General features: G+C 49.6%; 1 protein-coding gene across 1 annotated transcript; it reads right to left on the minus strand.

The window, feature by feature from the left end:
* Positions 1–1,664: 1,664 nt before the first annotated feature.
* On the minus strand, positions 1,665–16,721 carry LOC103179519 (wiskott-Aldrich syndrome protein family member 3). Its single transcript, XM_042340743.1, has 9 exons — positions 16,378–16,721; positions 6,276–6,434; positions 5,934–6,068; positions 5,651–5,804; positions 4,943–5,060; positions 3,813–3,988; positions 3,003–3,269; positions 2,417–2,775; positions 1,665–1,946 (listed from the first exon to the last, which is right to left on the minus strand). The coding sequence occupies exons 2-9, from the start codon at positions 6,406–6,408 to the stop codon at positions 1,789–1,791; spliced, it is 1,500 nt and encodes a 499-aa protein (XP_042196677.1). The 5' UTR covers positions 6,409–6,434; positions 16,378–16,721; the 3' UTR covers positions 1,665–1,788.
* Between the last annotated feature and the right edge of the window lie 1,363 nt (positions 16,722–18,084).

The raw sequence follows: 18,084 nt of genomic DNA on the forward strand, positions 1-18,084 counted from the left end.
TCCCGGTTCACAATGCTTCAAGTATTTCTCTTGGATTATCTCCATGACCCACTCAGTTTCGCCCACAAAACAGTCACTTCATTTTACAGTATATTCTGTGAAGCGCTTTGAGACGTCTCGAAGACAAGATAAGGCGCTATATCAAATGCAAGGATTATTATTATTATTACTAATGCTGAAAACTCCCAACTCCCTTTCCCTTCCTTAGTAAACGATGGACATGGGATAGTTCGGATTGCACAATAGGAAATCATAACTGATTCTGTTCCGTTTCTCTCCTGAAACTAATTACGTTTCTGGAAAGAAAAAAAAAGCTTGAAGCCATGCATGCTGGTCTCTCGTTGCCCGAGGAGGGAGCGGCGGGTCCTCTTCGATCAAAACTTTGACGGTCCCACCCCCACCTCCGGCCCCCCCATCGCCCAACCTTCCACATTACTTGATTCCAACCCCCAACTCGGGTACAAATCCTTAACTGTCCAGCGCCTTGGCACATCCTTCCAACGTGAAAAGCACTGTGTAGATTTGGTTGTGGGGTGGGGGGGAGGGGGTGGGGGGGGGAGTGGGGGTGGAAGAGGAAATCACTGACAATCTGGTGCATTTTCTCCTGGCTTTAGGGCTCTGTGATGCGAGTTAAACAGCCGTGCGGAAACATGCCATGTCTCCCCAAGCCCAGATGTTTAGTCCTATAGATATTTGTGAAGTCAGGGTATTAAGGGGTGCGGAGGCAAAGGGCGGGTAACTGGACTTGAGGTACAGATCAGCCATGATTTTATAGAATGGAGGAACAGGCTCGAGGGGCTGAATGGCCTCCTCCCGTTTCTACGTGCCTGTGTTTCTTTCCATGTTTCTAAACGCAGGTGATGTCGGGAAGCGATACTGATTTCAACGCACTTCAAGTATTGTAACTCAAAGTCTCGCAGGATTATCTTTCAAGAGCAGCTTTGCAGAGCGGTTGCTTTACTGATACAACGAGAGGCTCAAATTATGCCGTGCGGTGAAGTGAGGGCGTGCTTTGATTTCTTCTCCACTTGAAATGTCCTCTCTCTCTCTCTCTCTCTCGCTCTTTCTCTCTCTCCTCTCATCCTGAAGAGGCCTTTGACTCGTTTTTTTTTTTGTCAGGGGAGCCACACTGGATTTGCACGGAACAGGGACTGGAAAATATACACGAAGCAGATCCAGAGGTTTCGCTATCTTAGTGTTGCATAGGTTTAGGTCAACACACAGGCACAGCATCGATCTGAACGACAAGGGTTCGTGTCAGCAAGAAGGCGAAAGGCTCACTGCGGGCGTCTACACATAGAGCAGGAAAGAGCAGCGCTCATCGCACGACTCAGTCACAGAAACAATTTCAACAAGCCAGGAAAAGGGCGGAGAGCGAGAGAGAGAGAGAGAGAGAGAGAGAGAGAGAGAGACTGTGCTCATCAGAAAGACACAGCGCTTAATACAGTACCAGGCAGATGAAAGTCAGCTATTTTACATATTTTTACGTGTGCTTTGCTGGGATGGGCCCGCGCGCGAGTGCATGAGCGAAAAAGCCCGTTAATATCTATCGCTGCAGATTTCAATCGGAGAGTAAACGGCCAGAAACACCGGCACGCGCACACACACACACACACGTGCGCGCGCGCATTGCACACACGCGCGCACAGACAGACAGACACACAGACACACAGACCAGACCAACCGACCGACCGACCACCGGCTGGGTTATTGCACATACGTAGCTCCCATGCGCCAGGGGTATGGGGGAGGACGACAGGACGGGACAGGACGGGACGAGGGCGCTCTTCAATCTGACCACTCGTTCTCATCCAGTTCTGAGTCGTCGTCGGACTCGCTGTACTCCACCGCGATCCGGCGGGACAGGATGGTAGCCACGTCGTTGCCAACCGGCTCCTTCTTGGCCTCCTGCTCCCGCTGTTCCTGGACTTTGCGCAGCTGAATCCCTGCAGCACAGGAGGCAGAGACGTTAATATTAACGACAATGATAAATGCATCATCAATAATGATCAATAATAAATAATAAAAAAAATAATAAATAATAAATCATAACAAATAATAAATCATCACAAATAATAATGATAAATAATAATAATAACAAATAATAAAGAATGATGATAATAATATAACAAATAATAAATAACAAATAATAAATAATAATGATAAATAGTAATAACAAATAATAAATAATAACAAATAATAAATAATAATAGAAATAATAAATCATAACAAATAATAATAAATAATAATGATAAATAATAATTAATAACAAATAATAATAAATAATAAATAATAATGATAATCCGTGCATTTGACATGGCGCCTTATCAGGTGGTTGAGCGGTGACGAGGCGCTGTATCAGATATGCCCCGGGGGTGGGGGGGGGGGGGTTCGAGGTGACTGCGGCTCCGCTCACCTCTGCGGATGGCAGCCAACAGGTCGCTGCGAGCGTCGCTGATCGGCATCAGCCCCACGTTCGATTTCTTCGTGTCGATGAGGGCGGCGAGCGGGGGGCCGGGGTGCAGTGGGGGGCCCGGCGGCGGGGGAGGGGGGGCGGTGGGCGGCCCGGGCGGGGATGGGGTGTAGGACAGGGGGGGAGCGGGCGGGGGGGGCGATGGGGTGTACGTGCGGCCGCTGGCAGCCGCAGCGGCCAGCGGGGGAGGGGCGGAGATGGGGCTGTCGAAGGCGGTTTGGGCCGAGGGGATGAGGGGCGGGGGAGGGGGGGGGGCGGGGGCCGGAGGGGCGTAGTATTCCGCCAGCTGCATGGCCTGGGCGCTGCGGAGACAAAAACCCAACGGGAGAGAATGTTAGTCAACGTACAATTGACGGGCAGTGAGGTCCTGACCTGGTCCTGCCTGCGGTGAAATCGTTCCCCCCCGAGGGGAGTGGGGGGCCGGATGCGGCCCGCGGGCCACCAGTTGGACCACCCTTGCCCTACGTGAAGGCTGTTGCTGACGGCGTCGTTGCCCATCGTGTCCGGACACACCCTGGAGCCTCCTCACCTGTACTCCTTGAGCAGCTGTGGTCGGGGCCCGTTGAGTGTGGCCTCGGGGGGCTGCGCCGGGTGCGAGGGCGGCTGGGCTCGGGTCAGCGACGCCTGCCGGATGCCGGCGGCTGGCAATCTGAAGCCTCGCTCCTGGGCCTGGGTCACGGCCGCCAGGAGTTCCTTGTTGTCCGGCATCGGGAACAGGGCTGGAACGCTGCCCTGCTGGGCCGGGTGGTTGGGGCTGGCCGGGTAGGAGAGCTCCGCCGCGTCGGAGATGTACGACCTGGGTTTTGGGAGAGAAGGGAGGGGGGAGGGAGGAGGGGAGGAGGGATGAGGCGGAGGAGGGAGGGAGGAGGGGCGGGGGGAAGTGAGAGGGACATGTTATTGGCCTCCATGATTGGCCACAGAAGCTACTGAGTTACTATGAAGCGTATCAAAGACAAACTACCTCTTACTCCCCAACCCACCCAACGGTTGGCTCCACTCGACTCGCTCCGGCCTCCTGGCTTCTCCCTCTTGCCCTCCTCCGTTCCGCCATTGTTGACTGGGCTTTCAGCCACGACACCCCCCCCGAACTCTGGAACTCTTTCCCCTCTATCTCTCCGCCTCGCCCCCCTCCTTCCCCATCGTCAGGTCGCGCCTGAAGACCTTCCTCTTCAACTTGTCTATGGTCTCCTCCCGCCCGTCCCCTCCCCTCCCCCCGGCTCTGCTTCCTGCTCCAGCGCAGTCCAGCACTCTGGGACGTTAGGCTGCGTGAGGGGCACTGTGTAAATGTAAATTGTTGTTGTTGAGTATTGGAGACAAAGCCCGAGTGTCAGAGACTGACCTGGTGTCCGGGGAGACGGAGCCTTCGGAAGACGTGGCATGGTAGGGAGATGGGGAAAACCTGTGATCGGGTCTGAACTCTTTGTCTCGGGCCATCATGTCCCACTCCTGTCGGCGATTTCGGGCTTTGCGAACCTTCTTGACCTCTCGCGTGGCATCTTCCACAAGTTTCTGCTCCTGGGAGGGAGATGGGATGGAGGAAGGGAGGGAGAGAGGGAGGGAGGGAGGGAGGGAGGGAGCGAGGGAGACAAGGAGATAGGGAGGGAGACAAGAAGACAGGGAGGGAGTGAGTGAGGGAGGGAGTGCAAAATTAACTTGTTTCACATCAGATCTTTGAACAAATCACAAGCCTTGACTTTTCTTGTCGTCGAAACTATCGAGTTTAGTGACTGAGTATTTTGTAGCCGACTGTGAGAGATTGTTGGCCGGGACAAATGTTGGCCCGGGAGAGGGAGCTGGAGGTGACCATAGGCACGGCCGAAGAAGTAAGTCTTAAAGAGGGATTTAAAGATAGATAAAGGGGGTGGGGGGGGGGACGAGGCCAAGGGGTGGGGGCGAGGCCAAGGGACTTCCAGAGGGTAGCGGCTGAAGGTACGGCCGCCAATGGTGGTGCGGAGGGGACCAGTAAAGAAGCTTTCATTGATGGGAGAGGTTCGTTGCTTGGAAAAGTACAAGGGTTTGATGATTCACTCTGACTCCTGCCTCTCTGTCTATTTACAGCACATTGGTCAACCCTATCCAATCTATTTCCATTTACTTTGCTAATTGGATGGACTGTTGTACCGGTGCATTACTCAGCTGCTGACAGTGTCGGGCAGCTGAAATGGAAATTGAACTGTTGGCAGGTTCCAGGCGCTCGTCTAACCAGGAAATCCATTCAGAGAAAAAAATCCAATTAAAACCCTCAGGAACTCGCTCACGCTCACACGCTCACATAAGCCCTCACGACTCATTCACGTGTACACACTCACCTCAGTGCATCTCGACACACTCGCATCAATGCACATCCTTGCACACACGTCGTTGTATACACACGTGTGACTTATTATCACTGGCACACACAAACAAACACGCAGGTTGGAACATGTGTTTATTACAGGAACACAAATCCTTCCCTTTCCGCCTCGTTACCTTCTGTCTCCGCTTCTCTTTCCGCTTGTCCTCCGTAGCCTGTAGCATCTTCTCTTTCCATAAATTGAAGAAATAGGAGGAATCCGTGTAAAACTTCAGCCCATCTTTCCTGTCGTCCCTACGATAACAATCAGAAATGTCAGATATCCTTTCAAATCGATAATCATAAGGGAACTTACATAATAATAATAATAATAATAATAATCCTTGCATTTGATATAGCGCTTTAACACGTTGTTTAGTATCAAAGTACTTCACAGGTTTTACTCCAAAGCGTAGTGACTGTATACTTTGTGGGTGAAACGCTGCAGACAACTGTGCTGCACGGTGTTGGGAGGGTTTGAACTCGCTCCGTCCACCACAGACCGCAGCCCGGCTCCATCCTGCCTCTGCGACCCTCTTCTAACCTGGTCATTCCCTCCCTCCGCTCAGCAAACACTGACCTGCTTCACATCCCCTGCCCTGTCCACCCCGACATCGCGGGAGGAACGAGCTTTCAGCCATTCTGCTCCCATTCCTTGGACCTCCATCCCAGAGGTCCTCTGACTCACGCCCCCACCCCCTTTCTCCCTCTCCCCCGCTTTCAAAGCCCGTCTCAAGAGTTTTTGATCGCGCTTCCAGTCATCTCTCTCTCTTTCTCTTTGTCGAGATCAGCAAACTCGAGGGCTTTGAAAACGTCCTCCCAAAGTGAAAGGCGTCTTGGATTACCTGTAGGGAGTGAGGATGTTGAGAGGCGGAGGCTTGTCACACTGTTGGTACATTTCCAAGGCGGGATTCGGGATAGTGTTGCGGGAAACCACCTGCTGATCCTGAATTGTGGAACTCTTGAACGCTTTCCTCATGTTGATATCCTGCAGCGAGACTGGAAACAGACAAGCACAGAGCTTACAGGGGACCTGCCAAGGGTTCCCGTCTCCACAATTGCCCACGTTTCGCCCACAAATACACAGTCACTCCACTTTACGGTATATCTAGGTCCTCTCTCACTGACCTTCCTCCACCGTTGAGTCCAGTTGGGTGACTTTGATCGCCAGGCAATCGATTCTCTCCTGGAGGGAATTCACCCGAATGCAGAAATGGTTTGCTTCGTTAAACAGCTCCCCGAATATGTCCTCGGCGTGTCTGCCTGCGAGAGGGAAGGTGAGGGTGGGTCAGTCAGATGTGGATCGGGTACAACAGAGGCATTCACAAAACTCGCAGCGAGAGGTCAGGTCCAGGGTGTCAGTCAGGACTGGGCAAAATATTTAAACATCTGATTAAATAAGATAATAAATATTTACATATTCCCCGTCTCCAGGCCTTCCTGTTTGACCATCCTGTGTCATTGACTTACTGAGGCTCCCGAGCTGTTGAATGATGGAGGCCAGAGTACTGTTGGTCACACACTCCAACTCGCTGGTGACACCGTCTGGTAAAGCCCCACGGCACAGGTGCCGAGGCTCAATGATCCTCTTTATCAGCGGCATCTTGGCTTCAAACCCGCCTCGATTCCCTGCGGCAGAGAACGTGGGCAAAGCACAGTGAGACGCAGGCCATCCCTGGAACCTGAGCTAGTTCATGATAGCGGTCGTTGCTCTAACCAACGGAACCAGAAACTTAAGCTTAACACCAAAGTTCCGGGACGCTAACCTGCATGAGTGGCACTACATAAATGCAAGCTGTCGTTGTTGTTGCTGTCGTCGTCGTTGTTGTTGTTGTTATTGTAGGTGTGTGTTAAATGCTCCGAGAAGCTACTCTGCAAAGAAGGGCCCTATATAACAAGTTGTTGTTGTTGTGTGCGTGTGTGTGCGCTCCAATTAGAATTTTGCTTTATGTTGGTCAATGCAACAATGGCTCAGTTGGTAGTGCTCTCGCCTCTGAGTTGGAAGGTTGTGGGTTCAGGTCCCACGTCGGGGTCTTTCAGCTCATATTATCTAGGCTGACAGTCCAATACAGTGCTGGGGGGTGGGGGAGGAGGGGGAGGAGATTAGGCGCTGCATCAAATGCAAGGATTATTATTAATTATCATTATTATTAACCATTCCCTTGACGTGAGCTAAGCGCTGTTCTGCTTCATGTCTTATTTTCAGCCAATCTGTGGCTTTAGTCTTCTAACTAAATGCACTGCGATTTTAAATTAGACATCGACACAGTTCATTATCACCGCAAAATTAAATTAGACACAGGGAAATAATTACATTGCAATAATGTCCATCCCTGTGGTGGGGCGATGGGGGTGGGTGAGGGAGAGAGGAGGGGGAGAGGGAAGTAGCGAGTTGGCTAAGCTACACGTACAGAACAAGATACGACAGCGCTAGACCCGTATCAATGAGCAATGACCAGTAGAAAATCCCTAAACCAGCACCCCTCAACCCTCACCCTCACTCGCCCACCACAAGGCCTTAGACAACCTGCTTAACACAGTCAATAATTCCCAGACAGTCAGAAGACAACAATCCATCAATACGTGAGTCAGCTTCCTCTGACTGTGAAGTTCACGCTGAATACATTCGAGCATTTGATTCACAGCGTCAACCGTGTCGGAATTGGATGAGGGGGAAAAGAGGAACACACACTTTACATCGTTCGTATAAAGCGTAAAACAAAGCATATCACATCAGGACTTTGACTTCAATGCAGTCCGTCCGGGCTGACCCACTCCAACAACCCAGTTTAACACCGTTTAACCGAAGGATGGCACCTCTGACAATATAGGCCTCTGACTCCCTCCCCTCACTTCTACACTGTAGCATCAGACTAGACGGTCAGCTCAAAGTCCCGAGGTGGGGCTTGAACCCACAAAGGCCAAGACTGCATTCTACTCACTCACTGGATATTAAGTTCCCTACTTGTAAACGTCTTTCTCAACTGTTATTTATTTGCCACGCACTTGACTGCACTCAATGACAGCCCTATGCATGCTTGAAGTTGTCATTGACCGCAGTCAACGACAATGTTAAGATTAAACTAAATGGACAGACTCCTCTAGACACAGACGTGCAGAGTAACCCTGATTTTTTTCCCGCCCCCCCCCCCAGCAATTTTTCTTTCCAGTGCATCCGAGTTTGTGCCTTAATTCCGCGCCGCATCTAAGCGCAGTTTCAATTGGCAGCCGCGTTCTCCCGCAAAGCGCACAGTCGCTACAGTTTGCATCGAATCCCGAGAAGCACTTTGAGGCGCGTTTCTGACGTGAAAGGCGCTGTATCAATTGCAAAGATTCTTATGATAATTGTGCCAGGTTCCTCTCTACAATCAACAACAACAACAACAACAACAAGAAGGCTCTGCGAACCCCAGAGTGTGCGAATCAGTAGAACGAAGACCAAATTGGAATTCCCTCACGGGAATCAATTGCTGTTCCTTTGGATTTGGGTGAAAGGAGCCGTTCATTCATTGACCGGGAATTCTCATTCGAGTGTTTGGCCACAGGAGGGCACCAGAGCCAAACTTGAATGGGTCCTCACCTAAAACCATCATCATCATCATCATCGTCATCAACAACAACTTGCATTTATGCAGCACCCTTCACACAGTGTAGCACAGCCGAGCGCTTAACAGTGGCGGAGACTGACGTCGAGCTGGGGAGAAACGGGAGAGCGAGACCGTGAGCGCGGTCCAAAAGGGAAGGTCTTCCTTCAGGTGTGATCTGAAGACAGGCAAACAAGTGGAGGGATTGAGGCAGAGGGTTCCGGAGTCAACGACTGCACCGGTTCGCACTTGTAAACCGCACTTTCTGATTGGAAAACATCTCAAACTTCTCCTCAGAAACAGCAACAGCCTAAGGTGGTGGGTAGGTTTGGAGTGGTAGGAATCCCCCTTCCCCCGTATTCTCTCCCTCCTCACCCCCGCACCCCCACCCCCTCCCCACATTACTGGCCCAAATAGCACATCCCGACTTTTCTTCGGTCAATGAACCACATGGAGCTGTCTGACAAAGGACCAGAGCCTAAAATGGGATTCCAGCCTTGGAAGCATTCCCTATATCCATTCACATTTGTGTGAGTGGTCTCTCTCTCCCTCTCTCCCCTGTGACATTGGCTATACCCCTGGCCTGTCGACAGTCACGGTGATGTGCGATGACATTTCCACTGAAAGCTTAACCATTGAGACGCTTTCTCGGCAGATATCTCGAGTGACGAGAGCCGATTACTGCCAGGATACATTACAAAGCCGGGTTTCCGTTCCTCTCTACTGCGTATTGACTTCACGCCCAAGCTGCATTCCCTTTGCTGTCATCCCCTGCTCTTGTGCAACTGCACTCAGCATCTTAAAGAGTTCGGATACACTCATGAGGTCCCTGGTCTTGTCTTCCCCCTCGTTCAACCGGTGACATTGGGATTACGTATTTATATAATCAAAGTGCTAAGAGATCTAGAACTCTCTCCCCCAAAAGGCTGTGGATGCTGGAGCCATTCATATTTTCAAGACTGATCTCACAGAATGGGCGGGCACTTCAAAGCGCTTCGCAGGATATACTGTTCAGGTGCAGTGACTGTCTGTTTTGTAGGTGGATCGCGGCCCGAGCCAAGGTCAATATCTTGCCCTAGTCTCACCGTGCACAGTCCATCAATGGAAGTTACCGAACTACTCAACAACTCAATTCATTTCCGCGCTTCATCCAACATGCACAAACGAGGTCAAAAATGCCACGTTTCATAACAGAAAAAAGGCAATTCTCTGTCTTGATGGTCTCCCTGTTTCCAGCCTCCAGTCTGACGCCTACAGTAATCCATTGCCCTGTAATGATGCACCTGACGGCAATCAGCACAAGTTGAAGCATTGATCGCCAGCACATTCACGGGTAAGGCATATTTTCCCAGTCAAGTAAACGTGTCACGTTCCTTTACCCTAAGCATCAAAGTGATTTAACACCGAATTACAGTGTTTTACAGCATCTGCAACAGGGTTGACTAAGGGAGGTGTAACGATGGATGAACAGAGCTGTATTTCGCTTGATGGCCTCGGGGAATCAGCAAATAACAAGGGTAACAGTGATCTCTGCAGCTGATATAAGTGGCTTTTCACCCCTTTGAAACATCTCGACGCACTTGGCAGGGTGTTCTGTTCGCCGCAAAGTGTAGTGACTGTGTATTTTGTAGCAGAACGCGGCAGCCAATTTGAACGTCCCGGTAAAACAGACACCAAAACAGTCAGGTTCGCGCCAGACAAATGAGTGACATAGGATGTAAAAGAAAAGAAATCTCTCTCTCTCTCTCTCTCTCTCTCCCTCTCCCTCTCGGCGTGTCAATGATTGAATACTTTGCTTGCAAACCATTGCCAGATATTTAATATGCCCGTACACATAAATTACAGAAATGGCGTTGAGGGCTGGAACATGATCTTTGAAGCTATAGGTTTCTGAATGATTTGTTGTACAAATGAGCACAGAATAACAGAACAATTGCTTCTGTGACTCCCACTCAAACAGCCTGCGAGTGGCGGTGCGAGAGTATCTCACCTCAACATTTAAGATTTTGCCTTAAAACACCGAGTTGTTGAAAATTCTTCATTTCGGACTTGGTTTTCAGGTCGTGTTTTTTTTTTAGGGCGCGCAGAACGACGAGAATTTTCCGCGCACCATTCCGCACAGAATCGTAAATTCATTTGAAGTCAATCCATCTCGCAGTATATTCTGCAAAGTGCTTTCGGGACGTCTCTACGGCATGATAAAACGCGACATAATAATAACACGATAATTCTCGCAGTTTATCGAATGCAAGGATTATTATTATTACACTATTATTTAAATCCCCTTGAAACCCTCAGTCTGGTTTTGGAGACTGTTAAGCACGGCGATGCAGGGTGTCAAGACACCTAGCTGATCGAACAAAAAAAAATCCATCCGCGTGGGTGTGCATTTCTCTAGAGATTTGAAGTGCCTTTGCGCTTCCACTGAGAGTTTGCCCGGGGCCATCAGTAGCTCTAAACACATATCAATGCCTCGTCGTAGTGGAGTCAAGGGCGCTGAGTAGTGAGTCAGGTCACAGGTGTAGCAGCATTCCAGCCATGGCTGCGTAGCAAGGAATGTGACATTGGCTCAAACGCTATGCAGGTTGTTTTACGCTGACGGCAATAAAATAATAATAAGGATAACGCCTCATCACGTCGTTGATGTACTGCAGAGTGCAGCGACTGTGTACTTGTGGGCAAAACGCGGCAGCCAATTGCGCACAGCCAAACAGTCGTGGATTGAGTGACCAAATTATTATTATTTTTTAAAGGGACTATTACCCCCGGAAGGCGATCCAGCAATCCACTAACAACCGGGTTTCTACTTACTGCGAGCTAAACAGGCGGGAGGAGTAAGGAAGCTTGCCTAAGGTTTCGCCCCGCCCGGGAATTGAACCCAGGTCCTCTCGCTTTGTGAGGCCAGCGCTCTAACCACTACCCTATATTAGGATCTATATTAGGATCTCTGAGGTAGAAACCTGGTTTATAATGTAGTCTTTTGTGCCTGATCCCCTGATTAGGTGTAGAGCTCCAGAACATAACAATTATTTCACACGTTATTTCCAAGTGCCAGTTTTTTTAATGAGATTTTGTCGCCTCGATGCATCTGAATTAAGGATGAAAATTAATCTTTTCTTCACTTCTCTCAGGTGCTGGAATGGTAAATCTGCACACGGGCAGCCAGCAACTCATTTATTTATTTTTGGGGGGGGGGGGGGTGGGCGGAGGGGAATCTAAGCAAACCAGATGCTTGAATAGCAAATAACATAACAAAGCCGCTCTGTGAATACTATGTTTTAAACTCCCTCCTTCCCGTGTCTACACCCTGCCCCCATCTTCCCCCGCCCGTCTCTCTACCCCCCTTCCCCCTCCCGTTATCCCTCGCACCCTCTCCTCTTCTCCCCCCGATCCCCATCCTCTTCCCCGCATCCCTCTCTCCCCCGCACATCCCTCTCTTCACTCCCCCCCACTTCCCTCTCTTCACTCCCCCATTCTTCTCTCCTCCATCCCACCTTTCCCCCATCCCCCTTTCCCCCCATCCTCTCCCCCCCCATCTTCTCCCCCATCCTTTCCCCCCATCCTCTCCTCCCTCATCACCACACCATTGCCACACATTTCCTTTGGGTGCTCTCTGTCTTCTCGACTCTAGTCCACAGCTGATTGATGCCAGCTGAAAGTCACACTGGAAAATCCAATAGAATTATAATAAGCTGTGCTGCACTGAGTGCAGATGACCTTGAACGAGACTGCAGCTCTGATAGTTCGTGTTGTTTCCTGGAAATTGAACCATTTATTCCAGCCGACTCCGGGTCAAATTCCCTCCCGACGCTCTCCGCGCTGACTCTACTCTTGATCTGTTTCGTTGAACCGCAGGCACCACAGTCACTACACTTAAGAGCGATTAGTCTATCTCAAAGTTCTTTCCAGTCATCGCTTTCAAGTGACTGTTTTTGTGGGCAAATAGAGCAGCTATTTTGCGAGTAGGAAGTTCTGACAAATGGCTATAAGATACCAACAATTTATCTGGAGGATTGTTGGCCAAGAGACCGTGAGGAACTCCCTTCTTTTTTCCAATAGCGTCATGGGATCTTCAACAGTGAGAAGTTTTCTTAATGAGATTTCATCTCATCGTGATGCCTGATGGAAGGATTAACCGCTGCTGACTTACTGTCGTGATTTATCCAGAGGTGGTTGAACGCTCATTACATAGAGGCTGGATACCATTGCACGAGTGACATTCCCTCGCAGGCTTGTCAAGGAATCGGGAAGATTCGATTTAGACTTTCTCTTAATTACTCGTCACAGATAAATCCAATAAACCCAAAAGCTCAGCAATCACAGAGCATTGGTTACAGGGGCAGATCATCCTAATCAGTCAAAACTGAAGAGGAGAAGCAGCATTGAAGAGGTGGGGAAAGAAGAAATGTGCAAGAAAAAGACTGGGCAAGCCTGGCCTATCCATCGCTTGACAATGCTGGTGTCTTGCTGCATGTTAAGAGAGATGAACTCCAATAACAATCTTTGCATTTGATATAGCGCCTTATCACATCGTTGAGACGTCTCAAAGCGCTTCACAGGACATATAGTGTGAAGTGAATTGACTGTATATTTTGTGAATGTACAGAAACTCCCTTCTCTTTTCGAATAGTGCCATGGGATCTTTAACATCCACCTGAACCAGGCAAATGGGACCTCGGTTTAACGTCTCATCCGAAAGACGGCGCCTCCAACAATGCAATATCCTCCCCCTCACCCCCAGTTTAGCACTGGAGCATCAGCTTAGATTAATTGAGTTCAAGTAGTTTGGAAACCCTTAAGAGATGGGTTTCCGCGCTTGTCAGTCACCAATTTTGGCTGCCCAAAATAAGGGAATTCAATTCAGGAATCACTGTGAGCATTCATGACCGCACATAAATGCTCACATTGATATCCAAGCTGCTCTCTTCGGACCTTGGTAGACAGTAGAAGGGTCACGTTATGCTTCGGCCTTATGCCAGCAATCTGTCTTGTGTCCTGAAGCAACATCTTGGTCAATTATCTGGTCTAGGTATCATCAAGCCCTGAAATTGTATTATTTACCCTGTCCTTGCGAAATGCGCTTTAATTTTCAAATCCACTTTCCTCAAACGTAAATCGTTTCTGCTTTCGCTCTAACAAACCAGTCAGCGGCTCAATTAATCCATCACTTTTACAAAGAGCCTTTCAGAGGGATAAACATGATAGAGCACCTCGGGACTTTGAGCTTGCAGTGCAGGCTGATACTCCAATGCCATGCTGGGGTTTGGGGGGGGTGGAGGTGGGGGGGGGGGGCTGCACTGTCAGAGGTGCTGTCCTTCGGATGAGACGTTAAACCGAGATCCCCTTGGAACTGAGCAGTCTACGAGGAAGTAGTAAGAGGTAGTTCTAAACTCCTTCACGTAGGAACTTTAACAGCCAACAGACTAAGGAGGCCTTTATATTGGCCTTGATGTTAGCCTGGACTAGAGCTACAGCCAGCTCCAAGAGGTCCTAACCCCAATGTACAGCCCTGCCCCTCAATATCACACAACTGGGGGGAAGGAATTCCACCCAGATCTAGATTTACTCTATTTATGTAGCGTTTTAGAGCATTTGGAACAAAACACACAGTCACTACACTTTACAGTAAATCCCGTAAAGCGCTTTGAGACATCTCGGAGATATAATAAGGCATTGTATCAAATGCGAGGAGTGATCTCAATGTGTCATCATCTCTCGCCATTTTTTCACATGTGCCTTAAAGTGCTACTCCGCTGGTGTTTGACAATACTGGTGTCCCTCACACTCACAGGATTATGTGTAGGTATGTGGGTGGGGGGGGTGGGGGGGTGGGGAAGAGGGGTAAAGTACCCTTTAAAACGTGCAAAGAAACACTCTACGAATTTGCTTACAGCCCCAGACGGCAATTACCTGCGAGAAGTCTTTGCAGACGTTTCCTAGTTTCATAGCCAACTGCGGTGCCCAATTGGCTGCCGGGTTTCGCCCACAAAATATATAGTCGCTAAACTTTACAGTATATCCTGTGTGTAGCGTTTTGACACGTCTCGACGACGTGATAAGGCGTTGTTATTATTATTATCGTTATTAAATTTGTGTAGCGAAAATGCCAAGATTATTACAACCCGAAGAGAGATCGACACGGTTTCCCTATCTGTCAGGTCTCTGATATTTTGGGTCATTTTGTGTGGAAACTGCAGCTGAGCCTGACCCAGTTTCCATGACAGCTGAGGGACGGACAGAGACAACGGGCTTAATAACTCATCTGCCAATGTACTTTACCCTGGGCAACCTCGCAGGGGGATGATCTGGGAGGCTTACTCCCCCTAAACATGTCGACAGATGAATTCAGAGGGTTCTCCACACACACACGCACCAAAAAAAACATTTTTTGTCTCCAGGATGGCAAAAAAAATGCAGTGCCAATTGGGGAAAGTGGCAGATGGTTGGCGTTTTCATGGGAAACTTTCTGATTAACGCTTTACAGTACCTACCGTGTACACTGCTCGGGGTATTTGCCTGTGATGCAATGCATTGTGAAGCAACACATCAGAACTGCCGCACAGTCAAACATTTAATCTGTAGCCTCCGACTGAACGATGGTTATCGACGGGGGGAGATGGACGTGTGTGTGGGGAGGGGGTGGCCATAAACCGGGACCCACCCCACCCCCACCCCGAACTCCCCCAAATAAAAACTGGTCACTCAATGCACGACTGGTTGTGTCAATGATTACATTAATCGCAATAATCCTTCCGCTTGATGTAGCGCCTTTCACGTGGGAGGGGCGTCTCAAAAGCACTTCGCAAGTATTTTACTGTAAAGTGTAGTGACTTGTGCATTTTGCAAGCGAACACGGCAGCCAATTTATGCACGGAAACATCTGCGGAGTAAACGCCTCATATTGTTGTTGGCCAGGACACAGGGAGAGAAAAACTCCCTTCTCTTTTCCGACAGCGCCGCGAGATCTTTAACGTCCACCCGACCAGGCAGACGGGAGCTCGGTTTCACCGTAGGATGGCACCTCCGACAATACGTCGCTCTCCCCCACCCCGGCGCCTGAATGGAGCGTCAGCCTAGACTATGAGCTCAAAGTGCCAACATGGGGGCTTGAGCCCCCAACCTTCTGACTGGTGACGAGACAGCACTACAGTACTAGGGCTGAGGCACCAATTAGCATTGGCAGAACATTGCAGAGAATGGATTTTTTTCTCTTGGTCAACCGGGTGTCTGACAGCGCACGGAAACCCATCGCCGTTGCTTAAGTGTCTCCAATCCAAACTGAGAATTCCATGCATCCCACCTACACACATAAAAATCCCAGGGATAGAATTCCCTTTCATCCCCCCCACCCACACCCCTCCCTCTTGAAGGGAATGAAAGAGGGGGGGGGGGGGAGAGCTGAAAAGTTGAGGAAAGTACAGCCATAAATAAATGTCTCAAATAGGTGTTGACCCAACAACTGGAGCCTGGGCTGCACACAAATCCTATTAAACCCCATCCTATAATGTGAAGATCACTTCTGGGAGGCATATATATATTTTTTTTTTGGGGGGGTGGGGGGGTTGGTATTGATATATGAATCAGCTGTTAGATCGGAAACCAGGACAAGGGCAAAAAGGGAGTTGATGCATCCCTCCCTGGACACCTCCAACCAGGCGGATCCCCTCTCCCTCCCTCTCTCCCTCTCCCCCTCTCTCTCTCTCTCTCTCCCTCCAACCTCCTAATTCAGAGATGCTGATGGATGGTTGAGATTTAGCTCAATCTCAGGCATTTGGTTGTGGGGGAATGGATGGATGGATGGATGGAAATGACCAGCTTTGATGCAACCACAGGAACAAGATTGGTACCCCACCCCCCCAACCCCCACCCACCCCCCCCCACACACACACACACACACCCCCACACACACACACACCCCCACCACCGCCCTCCCAATTCCTCCTCCATCCCCATCCTCATCCCCATCCTCATCCCCATCCTTTTGGTACCTGTGCTCCTGTGATGGTGATGATGATGTTGGGAGGAGAATCAGAGATGCTTCAAGGCATCTCGGCTCCCCAGCCTCTGGCTGCTGTCAACGCCTTTTCCCTTCCCGATCGGTTCATGTCTGTCTGTCTGTCTGTCTGTCTGGCTGTCTGTCTGTCTGTCTGGCTGTCTGGCTTGGATGGCTGTCCCAATCCCGGGCACAATACTGTGCAGCTCAGCGGTCCGCAGTCACAGGCGCGCATGCGAGAGCTCTCTCTCTCTCTCTCCTCTCTCTCTCACACTCACACACACACACATAAGCCCTGGGAACCATCACCCACTTGTGAACACCAACTTAAAAGGGCAACACACCATCTCATAACACACACACACACACCACTCAACACACACACACACTCAACACACACCACTCCCCAATATACACACACACTCAACACACACACACACACCACTCAACACACACCACTCCCCAACTCACACTCACACACACTCAACACACACACCACTCAACACACACACCACTCAACACACACCACTCCCCAACTCACACTCACACACACTCAACACACACACACCACTCAACAGACACACACACCACTCCCCAACTCACACACACACTCAACACACACACACCACTCCCCAACATACACACTCCACACACACACACAGACACACCACTCCCTAACACACACACACACCACTCCCCAACATACCAATCAACACACACAACACCCCAATACACACACACCACTCCCAACTCACACACCACTCAACACGCACACACCACTCTCCCAACACACTCAACACACCCACACACACCAAATTACTAGATTACTAGACATTTAGAGATTACTGCATTGTGTATGTTTCAAAAGAGACACGTTTTCTCTCACGCTGACTGGGAGAATGAATCATTTCTCTTTCTCTAACAGGAGCCGTGTGGTACTAACTGAATGCAATAATAATAATAATTGCAATAATAATCTTTCCATCTGATATAACACCTTTCACGCCTGGAGGTTGTCTCAAAAACGCTTCACAAGATTTTTACTGTAAAGTGCAGTGACTGTGTATTTTGTAGGCAAACGCAGCAGCCAATTTGCGTACAGCATCGCCCCACCAACACCCACGAAGAGTGTGACCGATTCTATTTGTGGGGCGAGAGGGGGGGCAACACACAAATATTGCTTACGCGGTCCGCGGACATTTCTCAAATAGAGCATCCGGCCCTCAGCAGCCAAAAGGTTGGACCCCACTGGGTTAGATGATACGCTATTCAGTTGGAAGTTGAGCATCTTCTGTGTCCAATTTCCTAGCAAGGTTATACGGTATAGCAAGCCAACCTAGATAATTGCTGGAGCCTTGCCAAGAGGAGATTGGGTTTTGAAGGGTCGATTTATCACTGAGCTCACAAAGCCTGGAAATGAATGATGGGCAGTCACAAAAGGATTACTCTTTCACATCTGGGATCTGGGTCTAGATCCAACCCAGACAGATGGCCTGATAGTCTCCATCGTCCCCAGTGATTGAGTATCGGGTAGACTTGATCCACACTTGGCACGTGACATCCGAGGCATTTGACCTCACCTCTAGCCCATGTTAAAATGTAAAAGGTGTTCAATTTCCCCCAGGGATAAACCCAACCCTCGCCTTAACGGCCAACAATCATTTTGCTAATTATAATAATCCTGGCATTCGATATAGCGCCT

Source organism: Callorhinchus milii, unplaced genomic scaffold (assembly GCF_018977255.1).
Source record: "Callorhinchus milii isolate IMCB2004 unplaced genomic scaffold, IMCB_Cmil_1.0 Scaffold15, whole genome shotgun sequence".
Taxonomy (NCBI): Eukaryota; Metazoa; Chordata; class Chondrichthyes; order Chimaeriformes; family Callorhinchidae; genus Callorhinchus; species Callorhinchus milii.